This window comes from Anoplopoma fimbria, chromosome 8 (assembly GCF_027596085.1).
Source record: "Anoplopoma fimbria isolate UVic2021 breed Golden Eagle Sablefish chromosome 8, Afim_UVic_2022, whole genome shotgun sequence".
NCBI lineage: Eukaryota > Metazoa > Chordata > Actinopteri > Perciformes > Anoplopomatidae > Anoplopoma > Anoplopoma fimbria.
This window is the reverse complement of record NC_072456.1, coordinates 5,143,314-5,164,976: the sequence shown is the minus strand read 5'-3', so window position 1 is coordinate 5,164,976 and position 21,663 is coordinate 5,143,314. Positions and strand designations below refer to the sequence as shown.

General features: G+C 40.6%; 1 protein-coding gene across 1 annotated transcript in view; it reads left to right on the top strand.

The window, feature by feature from the left end:
* Positions 1 to 21,663, top strand: part of ctnnd2b (catenin (cadherin-associated protein), delta 2b) — a 140,032-nt gene that overhangs the window by 53,498 nt on the left and 64,871 nt on the right. Inside the window, 7 exon segments of the mRNA XM_054602194.1 lie at positions 5,142 to 5,293; positions 5,640 to 5,813; positions 7,067 to 7,212; positions 9,077 to 9,318; positions 10,106 to 10,237; positions 12,847 to 13,090; positions 15,727 to 15,783. Of these exon segments, the coding sequence (XP_054458169.1) occupies positions 5,142 to 5,293; positions 5,640 to 5,813; positions 7,067 to 7,212; positions 9,077 to 9,318; positions 10,106 to 10,237; positions 12,847 to 13,090; positions 15,727 to 15,783 (1,147 nt within the window).

The following is a 21,663-nucleotide window of genomic DNA, read 5'->3' as shown; positions in this document are numbered from 1 at the left end:
CTGTTTGATGTTTTTGATGTTTAAATAACAGTTATGTAACCGACCACCTGACTAGTGAAAAAAAGGAGCTAAAGTGCAAGCAAGAAACAGATGGAGAGAGACAAAGGAAAAATAGCAGGAGAGATAGAGAGAGAGAGAGAGAGAGAGAGAGAGACCAAACATTGATCGTCAAACATTGATTATCCAATCATAGCTTAGCAACTATAACTCGCCAAAGCACTGGATTTCTCTGCATGTCAAGATGGTTTTCATGGGGCTGTTGGAAGAGAGAAACTCTGTATTTAAAGAGTATGAAGAGTGGTGTTTTTTTTTGCCATTTCAAAACCCTCAAAGCTCAAGAGCCAAACTGAAAGGAATGGATTAAACATAAAATAAAAAGTTCATGAACAACAGATCAACTGTGTGGGAGCCGGTCCGCATGCTATCAGAGTTTAACGGTTAGCTTAATGTTAGCGCTCTGTGCTGCTCTTTATTGGATTTGGAAAAGTTTACATCCCATGCAATGTTACCCAAGACAGGGTCTCATTTGCCAAACAGTAAAAGCTTTTCTCTTGTATCATCAAGTCAAACATACTACTTCAAAAGGCTTATCTTTAAAGAAGTGATTATTCCAATCATACAAAAGCATGCTCAAAAGCATTTTATAGGATTCAAAACTAGTCAGCTGGAAACATTTAAAAGTCAACCAGAGACAGCGGTTTTTGATCAACTCATGGAGCTAACACTCTTAATTGGCAAGCTAGCTACAGCTGGTAACAACTGTGAGTGAATGTTGTTATCGGCTGGAAAAAATGTAATGTTGCTATTTAGAACCGACCCTCCAGCCAGGGTCAGATTTTCTTAATTTTTTAGCTGGTTTAGTGGATTTGGAGATGGTCATGGTTAAACGTTGTGTAGTAGTGATACTCGTTACCCAGAGAGGTTGGAAGAAAAAACATATATATACATACTGTATATGTCTACTTCTTTCTGAAATCACTTTTCCATTTTTCTAGAACTTGGATGATATTTATTCAGAGAGTGCAGTTAGTGACAGTGGGGCTCACTGTTAGCTCTGACAGCTTGACCGAAGTAGCAGCAGGGGGCGGGGCTTAGGAAAGGGTCAATTCGGAAGCATGCATTGTCCACCTCTTTCTGAAATCAAGGACTTATTGTTCTGGAAATGACTGAGCATTGTGTGTGGTGAATCTACTGGGCGGTCATTCGGTATTTGTTTCATTGTGGTTAAGAAAAGAAGAAGCAAAAAATCAGCAGTTTGTTTCAAAGGTCCATTTGGCACAACCGCATATGGCCGTTACTTAACCCTTACATACTGTTCATATTTAATGCCTTCACAGTATGGGCCGGGTCAATTTTGACCCAGACCAAGAATTCCCTCATAGTAAGTGTCTATACCCAATTTTAAACTACAGATCTATTTAGAATCTCATTAATAAATGTATAATTAATCCTTAATAAATGTTTCAGAGAGCAGGGAGAGTGTATTTTTTAAGTTTTACAACATTCGTTTTTGGAGAAAAACATCTACTATTACACATTATTATGTCCTGTTTTACATAAGACATAAAAACATAAAAGCCATAATGATTTGAATAATTTGAATAATTTGAAAATGGCACGAACCACCACCACCCTCCCAACCCAAATTGATTCAAATTTGTTACTTTGTAGATTATTTTATGCAGGTGCAGGTGCAGGTGCAGGTGCAGATCTTGTGTCTGTGACAAGGCACCCTCTGACCTCTGGATGACTTCTGTTCCCTTTGTGCACCATATATGATCACTCCTATGCTGTTTTACTATTTCACTGTTTCGAGATTCCCCCATGCCCCTTCAAAGAGCAGCAGGTGTCTGTCTCTGTGGGAACCTGGGCAAATGTTGTGGGAACACAGACAGTTCTCGTGACAGTGTCGAGGTCCCCCTTGAACTCTGTCACCCCTGTCCCATAAAAAATACACAGAAACATGGCCTGTACAGTTTCACAGTTTCAAGATTCCCTAAAACCACCATTTTCCTTGATTTGACCCACACTGGTAGATCTAAAATCCATCTCAATAGATACGGGTCAAATTTGACCCGAAGCAACCTCAGTGTAAAAAAAATTGTAGGACCTGTACAAAAGAATAACATTTTAAAGTTTAGGGGATTTTTACAGTTGTCAAATGTCAAAACGGGTCAAATTTGACCCGAACAGTATGTAAGGGTTAACACAGGTAAATGCATACAAGCATGAAAATAAGTCTCATCCCATAGCCCGTACTACAAGATACACACACACAAAAACACACATCACACACACACACACACACACACACACACACACACACACACACACACACACACACACACACACACACACAAACACAGCAGCAGAATCTACTCCTTTACTCAAGCTGCTGAGCGACAGAGTGCACCTTCATGCTTCATGCCGGTGATGCTCGCCAGTGTGCACGTTAATCTGTGTGTATGCGACTATGTTGCACGTAGCTACTTTGTGACCGTGATCTAAAAAAAAGACGAATGAAATATTAAAATGTGTCAATAGGGTCATGATGTAGAAAGAAAAAAGCCACTAAACAACTTTTAGCGCGTGTGTGCGTGACGGAGGAAGAAGATGTATGAGCCCGAACAGTTCTATCAGTGCCACGGCTGCATGCGTGCAGGTATGTATATGCAGTTGTGGCGCGCGTATGCATGTGTTCACTCAACTCTGAAAAGATGATTGAAATACACAGGAAGAGACCCTCTTACTGCACCCCATTACTTTCCTGCTAATACACACACACACACACACACACACACACACACACACAAACAATCATTCCCTCTCTCGCATCAGATGAATTTAGTGGAGCCTTCAGTTTTTTATGCCATCTGAGCGATAATGTATTTATGAGGGCCCCTTCACTTCCCTAAAGGCCCCGCTACCCACATGAAACACACCTAAAGTGGCAAACAAAAAACGGAGGAAAAAACATCCCCTGGCTTTGTGCACACAGCTGGGTTTGCATGCGTCAGTGTGTGATCCGAAACAGGCGTGGAGTACAAATTCTTCCATTGGATCACGCGTCTCTGCACGCTCAAGACGAGCCCGTATTGGACGCGGAGGCCTCGACCTAGCCGTAGCTTAATATCACATTATTACAATAATGCACAGTCACCAGCTACACCGCCTACAGGAGCCGCCCGCTGCACTTTCAAACCACTTTTCACTTTGGTCGAGCCTTGTTTTTACCAACGCGCTCATCAGCAGTGACTCAGTTTGCCGGTGGCTGCTGACTTTTATCCCTCCCATGCAGTTCATATTGACGGCCGGCACACTACGATTTCTTATTCTCTCTTGTTTTATCATCACAAAAAAACAACAACAAGCAAAGTAGCCGCTTGTCTCCTGCTCCGCTCTCAATTTCTTTCTTAGACTTCTGGGGGAAAAAGTGCCATCAGTGGAGATTAAAGGGACAGCTCAAGAACTCCTTTGAGAGTACAAGTACTGAGCGCTAGGAATTTATGGGTCTATCTGTAGCTGATATAATGCAGTCGAGTTGTTTTTTCCAGTGCAGTGAGTTGTACATTTATGTTTCACTGCAGCAAACTGCTGCTGGTGGGGAAATCACTTTTTAAGTAACATTTTGGGTAAAAAATGTATTTCTGCAATTAAAGCAGTTGATGAGGCACGCCATTGCTATCATCACCAGAAGTGAGTGAATCGAGGTTGCATCAAACATTTAGATGATTTCAATAAGGAGGAGGGGAGAGTTTTGGCCCTCCTGTCCTCCTCAAATGATCAGTTAAGTCCACCTCAAACTTTACGGGCCATCCGGACAGTTTACAGTCTTAGAAACAGTGTGTTAATGCTTTGTCATTATGTTTAATACACATGTGTGTTACAGCCTGATTGGTTTAATTGTCACAGTCTCTGCACGTTTACGCAAGAAAGTAAATGGTCCATGTGCAAATGTCTCAGAAACATGAATGAGTCTGCTTTTAAAATCTGCAGTGAAGCCTTTTATCACCATATGGGTATATATGTGTGCGTGTGTCAGCCTCTGCTGCAAATCTACCGTTAATCAGTCACAGTGTCAATTACATTATTACAAGCTGACATAGTGCACCCAGAAAAAAGAAATTACTTCTACTTTCACACATTGGCTGAGGCAAATAAGACATCTGAAATAAGACAAAGAGTTCATTTGAGTCATAAAGTGAGATGTTACCATTGACCACCTGACTGATTTGATGGCTGACCAGCTGGTGCAGCTCACCGTGGGTGTAGGTCAACTGATCTTTGATTTGGGATGAATGTGGAAGTAGCAGAGCAAGAGTTGTGGAACTAAAAGAACAGCTCCACTGGAAGGTGTTACACAGTAAAATAAAAGTGTGAATCTCACACTTTTATTTTACGACAGATGACATTACAAAGTGTAGAAGATGAGTAATGAGCCAGGGACTAAGCTCAGTCATTGCTAATGTTTCACATAATGAGGAATAGTTCTTCCTTTCTTGCCCACCCAAGGTTAGATGAACACCTGTGTTATTAGCTCAATGTTTTTGGTTTGGTTGTTTGTTTGTCAGCAAGATTACGGAAAAACTATTGGCCAAATTTTCATGGTGTAGCATGGGCCAAGGAAGAACACATTCAATTTAGAGCAGATCTGAGTGACGGGCATTATGACTCAGATAATTTTCCCTTTCGCTAACATTGCGATATAGGGCATGGCCTTAAGTCTCAAGTCTCTGAGCTGAGTCCAAGTCAAGTCTCACGTCTCTGAGCTAAAATACAATTTAAGTCTCAAGTATCTGGGCTGAGTCCAAGTCAAGTCTCAAGTCTCAGAGTTAGAATCTTGGTCAAGTCTCACGTCTGAAAGGGATCTGTATCTGCTCTGCTCAAAGAAAGAAAAAATCATAAAAAATCACACAAAGACGGACTGTTACAGAGGTAAAAGTTGTAGGAATACGGTTACATAAAAGCAGCTTGACAGAAGTGAAACTTCTCTCACCCCAAACTCCAATTCCTCTTGTCTGTTGAATTCACATAGAAGACATAACGCCTTTGTCCAGCCGTGGATTATTTCTCCAGTGCAGAGGCATTCACTGCCCCTTTAATACTTTATGAACGCTTCCCTTCCTTCTGTTTACCTTCAGGACAAGGACTTCTGTCCCAAAGCGCTCTGCAGCTCAACCACCAGGATGCCTATGCAGCAGCTGGTTACCATAGTAACCAAGGGCTGGCACTTGGGGAGTCGACCATGGGACGCAGCGGGCATGTTGGAGGGGCCGTTCACAGCTACAACCAGGTACACCTTATTTTATTTGTATTTATTTTTACAACTAATCAGAAAATCTTTTCTCGCTTGTTTTTTCTCAGTTTAAAATGTTGTCCTCCTCCCTCCTTCATTTCCATCTTTCTCCACCCACCTGGTTCTTCATCCTTCCTCCCTCTACTCACACTCTCTCCTCTTCTTAATGCCTCTGTCTTTTGCTCCACTCACCTCCCACCCCCTTCCTTCATACTCTCCTTGTCCACCACTCTCCCCCTCCCCCCATCCTCCTCCATTACATCCATCCTTCCCCTCTCGTCCACTCTTTCGGCCTGGCCCCCATCTTTTCACCCCCTCTCTCATCTCTCTCGACTCTCTCCAGGTGACATCCAGCCGTGCCGCTGCCCACTTAGGGGTAACTGACTCCCCCTCCCAGTCCCAGAGAGACTCCTACGCCCAGCAGGCCCATGGCAGCGCCTTCCACATGCCGGCTGACATTGGATCTGCACCTGCAGGACCCCCCATGTATTACTCCTGCGCCACTTTGCCCGCTCAGGTACAAAATCCCTGAAGAGATTACTGTGATGCTTCTTTTGTCTTTAGGACATTTTCTCCAATCCTCTATGCAGCTAACTATAGGTAGAATCCTTCTCACTTCTATAATCGTGCTATAACCAAGTGGAACCACTGAGTGGGCCTGTTTTATTGTTATTATTTCTTCTTGAAACAATAATGCTTTACTGAAGATCTTGAGAGATCTTTTAAATGTGGCTCTGCAAAATTTGTATTCTGCGGTTTTGCAGAGGATGGTAACAACAGGTACAACGGAGTCCAATGGTGAACCAGAGTCATGAGCAAAAACAAACACCTCAAACTGCAAAACAAACCACTTCTCTGCTGTTGATCCTTGAGCGTCGGTTCGCTTTTCATATTCCACAAGAGATTCAGAGCTACAAAGGAGTAGTGGACATAGTGTGTTTTCTTTTTATTGGAACATACTGTTGTGGTTTAATTCATTTTTACTCTATTTTGACTCAAGATCACTACTGCATTCCATTGTAAAGGTTAAATTTCACCAGCATTTGAAACAGCCACATTTTGCAGCTTAATCAATCCAATCCAAGATGTACATTACGTAGAGAGAAACAACTTTTGTTGGATGGGCGTCAATGGTACAATTACATATCCAGAATAATCTATGAGCAGCCAGGGACTGAGCCAAGGTGCTTGCTGCTGTCTAACTGTCAATTAAAAGGCTAGCTAGGCTCATTGAACTTCAATAACCCTTTAATAAATGAAATTATTAGGAACATGAGCGACATTTTAGACCATTTAATAGCCTAAAAGTTTCTGTGGTGTATTCCTTTAAGAATACTACAAGGTAAGACCCTGTGTGTTCTTATCATTTGCCGAGTTTATAAAGTAATCTTATTTTATTTTTTTAGTTTGTCTCCCAGACTTGTCATGTAGATCCATCATTATCTTACAGTATATGCAAGTCCCAGATTACTGAATTTACTACTAACACAAACATTTAGTTATGGTTTACTCTTTTTGCTTTTTTGGCAAATGTAAAACCACTAAACAAATACTGTAAAATAATTTCATGCTAATCTAACAGAGTGAACTCTCCCTCGCACATTGTAGTCTTGACTTGCAGAAGATCACACCTCTACACTCTATTTGGAAGAACTAGTTCACCGCCAGTTGTTCATCTCTCTGAAAATAATGATATGAACAAGAAGAGCGGATGAATATTTAAAATGAGTGACATCCGTCTTCTAATGAAGCGCAACTCCTCTGTTACAGCGCGTGAGCTCCCCTCTGCAGGCGGTGGGATCCCCCACCAAGCTCCAGCGCCTGGGATCGGCCTCCTCCGACATGCCCAGCTACGCCACGCTACAGAGGGTGTCCTCGCCCAAGCAGTCGCCCAGTCGACTCGCCAAGTCCTACAGGTTAGTTCACCGTCGGTCCGACCGGTCGATTTTTAAAAAGGGGCTGATTGTTAGGACAACTTTACGTAAAATACTTTTGCTGGTCCCAGAGCACAAAGGCATGTATCAGCTGATCAATACCAATGACTCAACAATTACTTCACCTGGTGAGATTTCTTGCTTTGTAAAACACCAACAATTGCAGTCTGTTTTTCATGACAAAAATTCCCTGCTTGTGTTAGTCAGGTTAGTGATAATAATTAGGTAGTTGTAAATCGTACTTCATCATGCCTCCCTGGGCTGAAACCAATTTATGTAGTGCTGCAACAAGCATTGCAACAGATGTATTGCAAATTTCTATCTGAATATATTATAAACATGGTAAATGGTTAAAGCAAAGCCCTAGAACATCCCTCTAAATCCCTCTGACTGAATGCATTGGGCTCAAACATTTCTGCCTGTTGACTTGGAAATCTTGTAGAAATAGTCGTTTCTTTAATGGGTCTGCCTAAAGTTACACAATTAAATGCACTACACGTACTGGTCGACATAGTTCGTTGCATTGAATGGGGGGTTTAGTGCGCAATTTACAACCAATACATCTTTGATGAAGCTCCTGAAGCACAATCTTAACATTGAAAAAGACGAACAGTGTTAAATCATCAGATTGCTGTTGGTCCAGGTATGACAAGTTCATGCTGCTTGGCCAAATATTGATCAAAACCCACAAAACTTTATTTTAAATTATCTTAGAAATACCAAGCATTGTGTGTCAGGCTGTATTTGGGGGTTAGGCGAATAAAATACATTTATTTGATGGAGTGTTGCAGCCATAAAAACAGTCTGGGTTTGAATATTTCACTCAATGTAATATTTTTTTTTATTTTGATAAAGAGCTGGAACATGCTGATATAGAATATATGATATTGTCAGTGTGGAAAAAAGTCCTATTTCTAGTTCCTTCATCCATTATTTATCTGCCTAAGACCACAAGGGCCCACATGTACAGGGTATGACACATAGGCTCTACGTGTGGACCATGGACCGTAGTATGGAGAGAAACACGTCCGCTGTCAATGTCACTGTTTGTTTTTCGGATTCTATTCGCTCCTTAAGATGATTTAATAACCTTAAAGCTTCTTGGTGGGAAAGAAAAGGGGACAACTGTTATGGATCTAAAAAAGCACTTCAGAAGGTTAACATTGCACTTAGATATAGAAAACGGACATACAAGGGAGAAAAAAAAAAGAATGGTCAAAATCAAAGGCTTTCAATCCCTGATATGGGTCAAGCTCTGTATTATACTGTATTGTACATTTCCTATAATGCAACTCAATAGAATCTTTTCATAATAAGTGCCTCCCAGGCAACCTCTTGCTATGAAAAGTGAAGCCAATGAGGAAGTATCTACTATCCCTACTGGCCAGCAGGGGGCGACTCCTCTGGTTGCAAAAAGAAGTCGGATTCTATAGAAGTTTATGAGAAAATTCTACTTCTCACTTGATTTATTACCTAACAATAAACACCGTAAACATGAGTTTATGGTCTCAGTCTCTAGTTTCAAGTCTTCTTCAATACAGAATGATTATTATTCAGTAAATTATGGTCCATTTAGAGTCAAATAGATCATAAAGCAGGGCTTTAGGGCGGGCTTACTGGGATTGACAGGTCATTATCAGAGCCGTATACCCTGTCTCCCTGCCTAGAAAACACCCATGTCTTTCAATGCCACACCCCCAGGGGGGGAATAGTACTAATCTGAACAGGATCCTTTTTTATGTCTAATGCGGTCTTAGTCGTTTATAAGACTTACTTTTCCATCTTCCCACTCTGGGAAATCTGACAATAAAGAGCAACCGAACCGTTCCTTTTCCTCCTCCTGCAGCACCTCCTCGCCCATCAACATGGTAGCATCGGGCGCCGCTGGCTCCTCCTCCCCCCTCCCCATGACAGCCTCCCCGGGGGGAAACCACAACTCGTCGCCCATCCACCAGCTCAGCTCGGTGGTGGGCAGCTACGCCACCCTGTCGCCCAAGCGCATGATGCATCACATGGGAGTAGACGGCTACAAGATTTCCCACGAGCTGTACGCCAACGCAACCCTGCAAAGGCCTGGGAGCCTGGCAGGTAGAGGTCAAGACAACTTCATTATTACAACTATTTATGTGAAATGTATTTTATATGTATGTATATATGTATATGAATAACATTACATAAGTGCACACGTTAGCTAACAACAAACTTATTGATTGTTTCATTTCCCTTTTATTTTGTTTTCATTGGATTCCTCAACTTGATATTGCTTTTAAATGTTTTTTAATACAATTTGGTCCATGACATTATGATGGGTTGTCTCCAGGGCCTAACATGGAATTTCGAAGGCAGTTCCATTATGTTTGTTCATGATAGTTACGGTCACTTAAACCCACTTTCCTTTTCATGTCTTATTGGTATTCATCATCAACATGAGCACAAGGATTCAAAAGAAAACTTATTACCAGATATTTGATTAAATTGGCTTGAGGTTTTATCTAAAATGTATTAGATTGCAAATGGTTTTTGAAGGCTTTTATTTAGTTGAATGAAAATGTGCTCAGGTAAAAAGTGATTATTTTAAAAACAGACAAAAGCTATGGCCTATATTATTGTGTTGTTAAATATTACAGATACTTTGTCACATACTATAAAAAGATGCATACAGTAGCTTTGCATTACACACCCGGTCTAAAGTGGGCTCTGTGGACTTTACTTGATGGGAACCCTTGAGTCGAAAGGGACCCGGCAGGAATATTTAGCTCTGACACTATTGACTTGCTTGGCTCGGTGCTTGCCAACCCATGAGAATATAGTTATCCGTCCCCCTATCCATCCATCCGTCAGTACATTTAACCCCCACATCCCCTTTGTTCTCCAGGCTCCAGAGGCTCCTACAGCAGCCAGCTCAGTCACCTGGGCTCTGAGCTGCGACCTCTGCAGTCCCCCGAACACCACATTGACCCAATCTACGAAGACAGAGTCTACACCAAGCCCAACCTGAGAGGACAAGGTAAGCTGAAACGGAGGTTAAGGAAAAGAAAGACGTGGGTTATTTTTTAAGGTATAAAGGACTGTGTACAAATACAGAGTCTACAAAACTCTATCCCAAAGAGCAAAGAGAGTAGAAAGGCAGTGTTGGAAAGAGGGTCTAAAAAGAAAGCAATAATTGGTGGACAGGAATATTCAAGGGATGGTAAATATTTTCATAAATTATTAAGTGGCATTGTAACAGCTTTGCAACCAAGGTATTTAGGTAAATGTTAAAGACAACTTGTGAGGAGGGGATGGAAGAAAATGAGGAAGGAGGAAGGCGAGTCAAGGGGCTTTCAAATAAGGAAAGTTTGGGATTCAGCATATTTGGAGTGTCAATTTTGACCTTTAATAATCTGTCTCTTCCGAGCTTCCTACCTTTTTGGAATTGCATTACTACATCTCTTGAGCAGCCCTTTAAGAGCTAGCTACATAAACAAAGAAAGTGTCAAGCTGGACCTAAAGCATTTTCTTTTTTACCGGCAACCCAAAAGTTGTTTGTTGTTACTTATAACTGATCTATAAAGCATTAGTAAATGACTTATCAACCATTAAATAAGCCATTAATTGCGCGGTTCCTTATAAGTCAGTGGTACAGAAGAGAAAGAAGGAATAAAAAAAGGGAAAGAACCTGTAGTAACACTTTTAATAGATCAGAGTAAGACCGTAAACACAGAAATGTGCTAGAAATAGTCCAACATTATAAATAGCTGCTGTAAATCACCCCATGAACCTTCTAAATTTAAAAATTAGAGTAGAAGAAGACATCATATGACACACTGAATAAGTGATGGATCAAAGAAATCCTGTGCAGCATACTGAGAGCTCAGACATTAAAAGGCATAGTCCAGTTTAGAAAGAAAGGTGTTGTTCTATGTTGTTACATTAAAGGCTGCTGTACGTGAGAGATTTCCTCGTCCCATCTGATCATGTAGAGCTATTTACCCGATCAGGTAGGCAAATCCAATTGGGGTCTCAATGGCAATTTGTCTCTCAGTCACAGTCTGTTAACTAATTAGTTTCGAGGCTGAAAATTAATCTCAATTAATCCCATGGGCGTTAGCTCGGGCGCTCTGAAATCAAAAGCGAATCAAGCGTGTGCTAGAACGTTGTCAGCGCTGTGCTGCCGGTTTCGGTCGCCTGAACGATGTATGTTGCTGAAAAGAGGAATACACACAGAGAGAGAGTGAAATATGAAATAGAGGTTGTTGTTCCAAAAATGAGGGATTGACCTAATTAATTAAAAATTTGAGGCTGTGCTGGCTTCCCCGCACACACTGGTTGGTCACTTTGATGCGTCAAAATAACTCAATCATCATCTCCGGCTTTGTGTCGATGAATGTTAGTAACGACAGCAGACCTCTGATTGTCAAATCCTATTGTTTCCTTTCCTTTGCAACATAAAGTAGCTGTTGAAGTTTGACTATGTTTCAAGGTCAATTCAGAAAGTTTTCAAAATACGAAACAGAGTTGGAAACAAGCAGACAAACACTTTACACCCGACTTCACATCACAGGTGGATTTCCTCAGGCCCCGTCAGGGCCCCTGCAGTTATGCAGTTATACACACACAGATGCACACACAGACCATCCGAGGTCACCTCCCTCAGAGGGAGTCGGTGTATCATGCCCAAGTTGTCTTTACAGCGAGCCTGGACTACCAATTGGGCAAAGTGGGCAACTGCTCTGAGGCACCAAACCCCACTGTGTGGCAATAAGTTTTAGTTAATTCATTAACTGTAAAGATAGTATATATGTTAGCAGGTTAAGCAGAATATTAACAGAGAATATAAGAGCTTTAAAGAAATGCTTAAACACAGAGTAGAGGGCAAAGGTGTGGTATCGGGTTAAATGACTTGGACTCGATTCAGACTTGAATCACATTTTTAAAGACAGTAGACCCGACTTGACAAAATCAAAAAGATGCGCAACGCAACTTAGACTTCAATACCAATACCTTGATGACTGGATTCGATTCAAATGGTATTACATATGGCGAAGAGCGCATTATGACTTGTTTAGGACTCAAATCTGGGAATGTAGGACTTGGACTTGCTTGTCTTGACTTGAGTGCTAAGACCTGGGACTTACTTCTGACTTGCAAAACATTTGTACAATTGGTAAACCCAGTATTCTGGCTGTAATTTAGAGGAAGTCTTTTAATTGTCATCACCAACATTTTTCCTTTATTTATTTATTTATTATTTATTCAATTGCATGTCTGTTTGATTTGACTGCTTTTGTCTTTTTTTAATTTTATTTTTCTATTGAAAAATAACATCATTCTGTGAGTTCACCTTGTCCCCTGAAGTTACACCACCTGTTAAGTTGTAAGTTGTCGCTGCAGTTTTTAGCATGAGTGTTTTATTATTTATTTGTGGTTTTTTTGCTCTCTCCCTCTCTGCTTTTTTCTTTCGTGCTGTTTTGTTCCATTGTTGTTTTCCTCATTGTGTCTATGTGGACGTGCATCCTTGTGTGTATGGTGGCTATTTTCTTCTCCCCCCCGCTACATCAAACCCAGTGGTGAACCAATTGTACCAAGAGGTCCTCAACTATCTGCTCTGTCCCTACTCTACTCTCCCTGCTTTAGCCCCGCCTTCCCCCGGTGTCGACCCAATCCCCTTGCAGCGAACAGGAAGCCAGAGCGCCACTGGCACCTTTCAGAGAGGCAGCTTCGGCGCGGGAGGCGGTGCGGCCGACTACGCCAACCCGTACCGCACTCTGCAGTTCTGCCCGTCCACTGAGTCGCCTTACAGCAAGTCTGGCCCCACCCTGCCCCCTGAAGCCACCCTGGGCCGCTCTCCGTCGGTGGACAGTATCCAGAAGGACCCAAGGTGAGGAGAAGCAAGACGTATTTACCTCAAATCAGCTCTGGCTTGTCGATGAACCCCTTTCTTTCGCTCCCTTTCCCCTTTCACTGAACTCACTGAGGGCCAGATTCACCAAATTAAACAAAACTATGCAAGAGAGTATTAATGATATCAAAAACCTGGAGACATTAAGCTTTAAATGTGGAAAAAAAAGAGTTTGATTGCAATCTTCAAAAGTGTCAAGAGTGTCAAAGTTTCCAAGTGTAACATGGTGACTCCAAACACTTTGTAGCACCTCAACAGGTAATTGACTGGTCAGGATTTGACGGTCCAGCGCAGTAAAAGGCTGGTTGAATCTGGGCTTTAGTATGAGGCACACATCACGCCACATCTTTCACTGTCCTCTCTGGTATGCCTGGTGTCGGGGGCCCGTTCACGCTGCTGTAAGAATGCCTGCACACACCTCTTGTTACAATTTAAAGGTTTTGTTCCCGCTGTTAGGAGTGCCTCTCCGTCAGTGACAATCAGTTGCATTCTGTGCAGTAGGTAGACAGAGTTAATACTGGAAAGTGCATGAAGGCTGAATCCGAGTGTGGGTGCATTAAACTGAGTCAGTGACAGACAAGAAAGAGTAAGAGAGAGAGACTTACAGAGCCACCGTAGTAGCTGTTTTTCATCATTACAATCACGTTTGAAATACTACTCCAATTGTGCCTTGGATTTTTCCTTCTTAGCCTCATCTTTCTGACTAATGACTGCACAGAGGTAGTGTCACAGATAGAAGCAGCCTAATTAAAGTTGGAGTGTCTCTCTTTGTGACATTTCAGCTCAGGTGTTTTTTTGCTTAAATGTTATATTTCTAATGAGGAAGTCACTTTTTGCTGAACATTTGGAAGCATACGAACATCTTCCTGTGTAGCTGGGATAGGCCACTTTTGATGCTGTTGTTGCCATTGCTCTTTTCTCCACCCATTGTCCAAAGTGTTTATTTCTCTGTGCACATTGCACCCGCATCGTCTGTGTGTTCGATCTTGAGCTCCGGCATCATTGTCGTCAAGCTTCCAGCATCCACACATCTGCACTGCTACATTCAAAGGACTGACTTGTGATGCATGGCATTTTGCTTTATCTCCACAACCCTGCAGTCAGTGCTTGCACTGTATGAATGAGACGGTGCTATTTGAGTAGCCTGTTGTCGACATTGTGTTAAAGGGAGGGTCCCACGAGTAATATACAGTAGCAGTCTGATCCCGCAGTTGTAAAGATTTATTGTTCACAAGCTGGCTGCGGTGCAAGCTTTAACATATTATCTCAAAACCAACAATGTGCTAGTCCATCTCTAAATACTTTCTGGCTTCCCTGTGGCCCTCAGCCCCAATATATATATGTATATATATATATATATATATATATATATTATTTTTTTTTTTTTTTTCAGTTATTTCCTGAAACAGCTGTCCACTTCAGTTTTTAGCCAAAGTTACTCAAACAGGAGGTACTAATGGATATGTTGGGGACTACTTTCAGCTGTGGATTAATCCACATTTGGTGCTCTTGTGGGTATTTAAAGCACCGGGACGGCATAGATTGAGATAAACTACAGAACCCATAGAAATCAATAATAGAGGAATAAGATAAAGGCCTATCGGGTTTTGGATACAGAGGAAATCCTCAGAAAATGCTTGTTAATAGGATCAATTCATTGTTGGTTTTGGACTTTCCTTGGGATTATTTGACAACAACAAAAATCACCAGCCTTATTCATAAAAACATTGTTAAAAAAAAATATATATTTTATATTCATATTTTTAAAACTGTATGACAGATAAACTTCAGTTAAAAAAATAACAAAAAAACAATTTTAGGGGAGCAACCATTTAATCATCATTTGCCACTACCTTAGTTAATGTGTGAAAAAGAAGTTGCTAAAATTACATATTTAGATATTTTGTATCTTTTAAATTTAACCTTCACATAACAGGCTTAACAGCTAAGCTTGTCATGTACTCACCATTTAGCTTTGCTGGTACAAATCCTGCTTTTCTGAGATAAAGCTAGTCACTTTCAATCACACAAAGGGAAATAAATTACACATGAAGGATTTTGTCATCTATATCCAACAGCTGGGTTGACTAACAGGCGAACCCTGTAATAACCTGAAGTATTCCCCTAGGTTTAACAAGGATGTTGAAGTAGGGTCTGTGCAGGTAAACCTGATCGTTTGAAACCTACAGTAAATCAGATTTTCTGCTCGCTGCCTGAAAGTACTCTGATAATTGCTTCTGCAATTTAGATCTGAATGTTTTTGAAAATTCTCCACTATGCAGCACCAGCCATAACCCTAAACATCCACTTTGGTTTATGAATATGCACAGATCAAGGCAGTACGCTGTTTTTTTTCTTATCCTAAGACCCTCTCTTTACCCAACATATCCACCATCTCCACACCACCCGCTCTAAGTGCATGCCCTTCACCTTGCTCACCTTCTCCACCATTGCCTGATCTCAACCAGATGTTGAGAGAGAAAGACGAGTCTAGTGGCTACATATGGATTTCTATTTACTTATCATCACTATTATGACGGTTATTGAATAATTTGTTGCCAGACAGCCAACATATACCTCTCTCTTGTTTCTCTCTGCCTGTCCCCCCTCGATAGGTACGACCCCGAATTCCTTGTGTGGAATCAAAATCAAGCCGAGCAAAGAATGACAAAGTAATCCAACTATTTATTTATACACATACATTCTGTCTATCTATCTATCTTACCTTTGTCTCATTCACTGAATCTCTTCATCTTCTCTATATGACACCGATATCAGACACAGATGTTACTGTTAGTGGCCACATGACATTTCCCATTTGTATTGTCACCCATTTAGTGCTTTATTAAACAGGGGTCACTCTTATTTTAGCATTACGTGAATTCTAAATTGGAGATAAGATCAGAGTACTGTCTTTCGAAAGCTTTGCATACGTCATTACATAACATCAGAATGGCATCCTCTGTGACCTAAGAATGAAGTTGCGATATTTAAAAAAATTGCAAACTGAAGCAATATGGCTTATCAGAGCCTCTGTTTTTTAGAGTGTAAATATTCCTCATTCTCTCTTTTGCCTATCCAACCATCCCTCCATCCATTTATCTCTCTGTTGATTTATTTGGTCATTCATTTGTCTCCATTGTCTTTCTGTCATGGTTATTTCTGAACGTGCTTTGTGGCAATTGTATTCATATATCTTGCCCAGTGTTTGGATTTTGATTTTTGAGTAAGTGGTATTGATCTTTGCATCTTTGACAAAAAATTATATTTCCGTAGATCTCCGTTGTTTTGTTGCTGCTTCTTGTCTTATTTTAGTGCAAGTCTGGTTGCATTTAGTACGTAAATCTTGAATTGATATTTTCCATCCAAGAACCTGTTACATTCACTGCAAAAAACATGATAATGGCTAACAATACTGGCAGAAACACAACAATAGCTCTCAATAAATATTGGCAGAGACATAATATTAGCTAACAATCGTAGGAGAGACACAACATAAGCTAACCACATTGACAAAGATATAACTTTGGTCAATAATACTGGCAGAAACATAACATTAGCAAACAATACCTTAAACACAACGTTAACAATAAACACTAGCAGAGACATAATGCTAGCTAACAATCGTAGCAGAGACACAACCTTAGCTATTAACATTGACAAATACATAACTTTGGTCAATAATACTGGCAGAAACATAACATTAGCTAACTGTAAAGCTAACTTGGCAGAGATATAACTTAAGGTAACAATACTAGCAAAGGCATAATATTAGCAAAAAAACTGGCAGAAACACAAAATTAGTTAACATTAAATAACTGCAGAGTGATTAGGTTAGCTAACATTACTAGCAGAGACTTGACATTAGCTTATATTATTGGCAGAAACATAACATTATTTAACAATAGATACTGCAAGAGACATAATGTTAGCTAACGATATTGGCAGAGAAATAACTTAAGCTAATAATAGTGTCAGAGACTTAACGTTGCTGAAAAAGTGCTGCTGATGCTACCTGTGGTACAACAGGTCAAGCAGCTAAATATATATCTGACAAGGAGATTTAAGCACCTAAGATACAATCTAGGAACTCCAATGTGTGAATTTCTGGAGTGCGTGCAGGTCGTTGAATATTTAGGCTACATTATAATTCTTTCCTCCGTACGTCTTTGATATTAGTGTTGTTATACCTTTTTAATTGTAGCCTTATATGTTGACGTCAAAGCTTTCGTTATCAAAGGTTGATTTTTAATTTAGTTTAAGTGTTTTTGTCATCCTGGAAAAAAGGTTTTGCTGAATGTTTTTAAAATGAAGTCTAGGCTTGTCTCCTCCACTTCAAAGTGACGTAAACTCAAATCAACACTCAAATGTCTGTGATGAAATAGATGTGGGGATGGGAATGAAATAATGAAAAGAAAAATAATGTATTGCTCTTATGCTGTCTGCATCAGCACAGTAAATAGACGATAACTAAAGAAGTGTGGTCAAGTCCACCATCTGCAGCTGGCTCCTTATTGACACTTTTTGTTCTGTAAAAGCCTCGAACAAACATCATTTAGTAGATTTGTCAAGCCACACACTGGCACAATCTGGCAAATCAAAGCACCGTTACTGTGGAGACGGGCTCCAACACGTTTCCTCCTTCAGGCTGCCAATAATTTATGGAAACCTTCCTGCTAACACAAAGAAAGATTTGTGCTCGACAGGATCCGACCCGATCATAAAAGTGCCTCATTTGATTTCATGCTCATAAGCACTGCTGAATCTCTGATCCATATTCAGTCACAGGGTTGAGATGGACTCTGTGTGGTGTGTGTGTGTGTGTGTTTTTCTCAGCTCTGCCTGACATCTCCTGACCTTTCGTTCATCTCTACCAGCCTCAGTGGGCCAGCCAGTCAGCCATGCTATCACACCCTCAAACACACACACACTTTTGTCTTTGCCTCAGTCTTTCTTTCTTCTTCTATTCAGTCCCTCTCTCACTATAACCTACTTCCCACATTGATGCCATGGTGGATTCAAAGTATTACTGGTTTTATATGTGTTCTTTGGGTTGGTAGTTTCATTTAGTTTTTAGTGTATGAACATGTGAAATACTTGTTTCTCTAACATTTCCAGTTGACAATACTTCGCAGCAGTGAGTCTACTAACCCTCACTGCCAACACAAGAATGCACAGCGGTATTTCACCAGTGCTTGTCCAGTTTAATCAAATATGTCCTATTTACAATATCTAAGTTCAGAGTTAGGAACAGTTTAAAACAAATCTTCAGATATTCTGTTCTCTAAGATTTGGTTACCTAGGCAGTCCTTCCTATTAAAGACTACAAAGGAAATGAAACAGAAGGATGCTCTGAAAAGACATTGTAAACTGTATATATTGACAACAGAATATATTTGAAAAATCTCAGTAGCCAACTGGCAAAAATCAATACTTCTCCCTTAAGATTTTTGATTTGAGCTCTGGATACAGCACAAATATTTATAACTAGACAGGCTATAATATGATTGCATACCAAATGTTTCACATTCATTTCAACCAATTTGTCAAAATGAATAATAATAATGATTATTAATCATTCTAATTATTCAATTCTGAGTAGGGTTGGGCGATATTAAAATTCCCCTTGTGACGATATTGCTTTAAACAACAAATGGAATTATCGTCGAAAAATAACTGAATAGAAGGAGCACATAGATATAAACGTCAGTGAACTGGAGAAGCATGTTGCGTGACCCATAAGTGGCCACATGGGAAGTTAGCCGACCAGGTTTTTTACTTTGTCTTATATATTTTCACCTCTGATTCACCACGTCTCTCACTTTGGCACATAAGATGACATACTGCCCGCTCTCCGCAATAGTTTTTACTCAAAACAGTGTTTTTTATTCCATAATATATTAACTTATCACTAAAAATATGACTTTATTCTCCGCCCTATACATTGTAAACAAAATGGGTTAACTAAGCTGTCTACTATCACTATACCACAGAAGTACACGCAGAACTAATATCTATGAAGAAAGTGATCTCATCTTGATTCCCTTCTGTTCAGTAAAGGACAGATGACAGAGAGAGAGATGAGAGCTGATGGAGAAAAACAGAGAGAGCTCAACATCATTGCAAGGACTATAACATGGACTGTTGAGCTTTACCAGCGTAGTCAATCATAATAATAATTAAGCCTTTATTAGTCCCACAATGGGGAAATTATGTCTCTGCATTTAACCCATCCCGGAGGAGCAGTGGGCTGCAATGAAGCGCCCGGGGAGCAACTTGGGGTTAGGTGTCTTGCTCAGGGACACCTCGGCATGTTGCCGGTAGAGGGGTTTGAACCACCAACCTTGTGGTTACGGGACAAGCGCTCTACCTCATGTGCCACAGCCGCCCATCATTAATCAGTTACTGGATAATTATTGTATCCATCACCTGAACCTATTGTAGATGGATCACTGGTGATCTGTTGCTGCTGGTCTGAGCTCAGTTTTTTTTGTGAAACTAACCAACACTGGTTTAGGGTCTTTTCTTTTCTATTCTATTCTATTCTATTATAGTTGGCTATAAATACACTGGAGTGTTTTGTTGTTAATCAGCCACCTGAAGTTGTTAGATGTCCCGCTGGAAAGTGAACGCAGTGAGTCAGCACCCTTGTCAGTTTATTTTTGACTTCCTTTATCTTCTGTCAGTTCACTCTGCAGGCTTACCCTCCCTGTCTGTCTGTATTTCTGTCCGTCTATCGGGGAATGAGTCATCAGACGCATCTCCATTTGCCTCCCCTGGCAGTCCTCAGTGGTGGCAACACACACGAACACACACACACACAAACGCACACACGCACACACACACACACACACACAATCTCACACACACACACACACACACAAATACACCCAACACAAATCGCATAGTTCGCTCTCTGGTTTCAAATCGCTCTATTCCCCAAAAACCCTGACTCACAGAAAAATCCTTTCAGCTCGATATAACAGTGATCACCGTCTGCCTGCAGCCCTCACATTACAGCGCCTCGCCCTGCTTTCTGAATGCATAATTCATAGATAGTTTATTTATTGAGCGGGTTTAATTGTTGGTTTGCCTGCATCTAGTATTGTAGTGTAAATGTTTTGGCTGCGGGTGACACATTGCCACACAGAAACACACAAACTCGCACACGTAGACAAGTGGTGACGCGAGATAGCCCACCTGGCTGGTTGGGAACAAAGAGTGGATTGACAGTTTGTCAGTACTTTGTCCCAGTCCACTGAGTCGCCAAATGAAACATTAGGCTCTCGTGGGGGAATTCAGAGTCGCACACATGCATATACACTCTCACATATACCCAAATTTTTGTGAGAGGAAATATGTCAGTAAAAGTCTTTCTCACGTATTTAATTTATTCAGTTCTTTTCTCTCCTTTTCAAAAGCTCCTCTTCTCCTTGACAGTGTTTTCCCTCTTAATTCTGCCTTGTTAAGATTAGAGCCATCTGCAGGAGTAACAGGTAAAGGGACACGGTTGCAGTTAAATAAAAAAGCTGGATTATTTACAGGAAGCACAAAAGTGCAGGAAAATAAAATAAAGACAAAAACAAAAGTGTTTTGAAGTGGAAAAACTTGTTGTCAAAACTTGTTTCAAGAATTGTATGATGTCTTGTGACCTGCCTTACTTAGTTTTTATTTCATTAAACAGTATTTAAAAAATAGAAAGAGTAAACTAGATTTAAAAAAAATGTATCAAACCAAAAATCCCAGCTCAGCAGCACTAGCTTCAAAAGCCGCTGAATTTAGTGAGAAAGTCGCCAAGTCGTCAACACTGACAGTCCGTCCCTTCAGTTCTCCCTCCAAAGCCACTCCACCAAAATTATCATAATGAATATAAACAACAAACGTGGCTATTGTTATTTTTCACAGATTCCTACTAGTCATAATTCAAGTTCAAGATATCTTTAATTCTCCTCAATTCAAGATATCTACATCGCTTTTGTTAGAAATCTTAAATTAAGTTTTGACTAGTCGGAATAACGTAAACCAATTTTTTGCATAGCTTCTGTTAACATTGTTGAATTGCTTTGTTGGGCCAGCATCCAATGGGAAGCCTTGCATGGGCAACATAATGCACTACCATACGGACTATTGTTTTGGATAGTCGAAACTGAATTACAGATATGTCTGTCATTTTGACTAGTCAGACTGACGTTATAGATATCTAAAATATAAATTCTGAGTGGTCACAATGTAATTACATGTCGTCAAGATTCCGTTATTGATATCGCTAAAGATAATTCTGGAAGGTAGAGCTTAGCTATTAAATAGGGAAATATCTTGCCAAAGCCTCACAGCAACCTGAGAAAAAAAGAAACTTGACTAGCGAGTGTACTGGGCTCCATAGCATGCAATACACTCTGAAATAAAGGCTCACTGAACTACTGAAAGTCCACATGCTATTACCTGAGCAAGACAGGGGCCCCCCTCACTTCTGAACCCCCCCCCCAGCTGGCAAGATCCAGATGTAAGAGGCTCTAAATTGATGTAAAAATAATAATACTTTCATGTTAGCG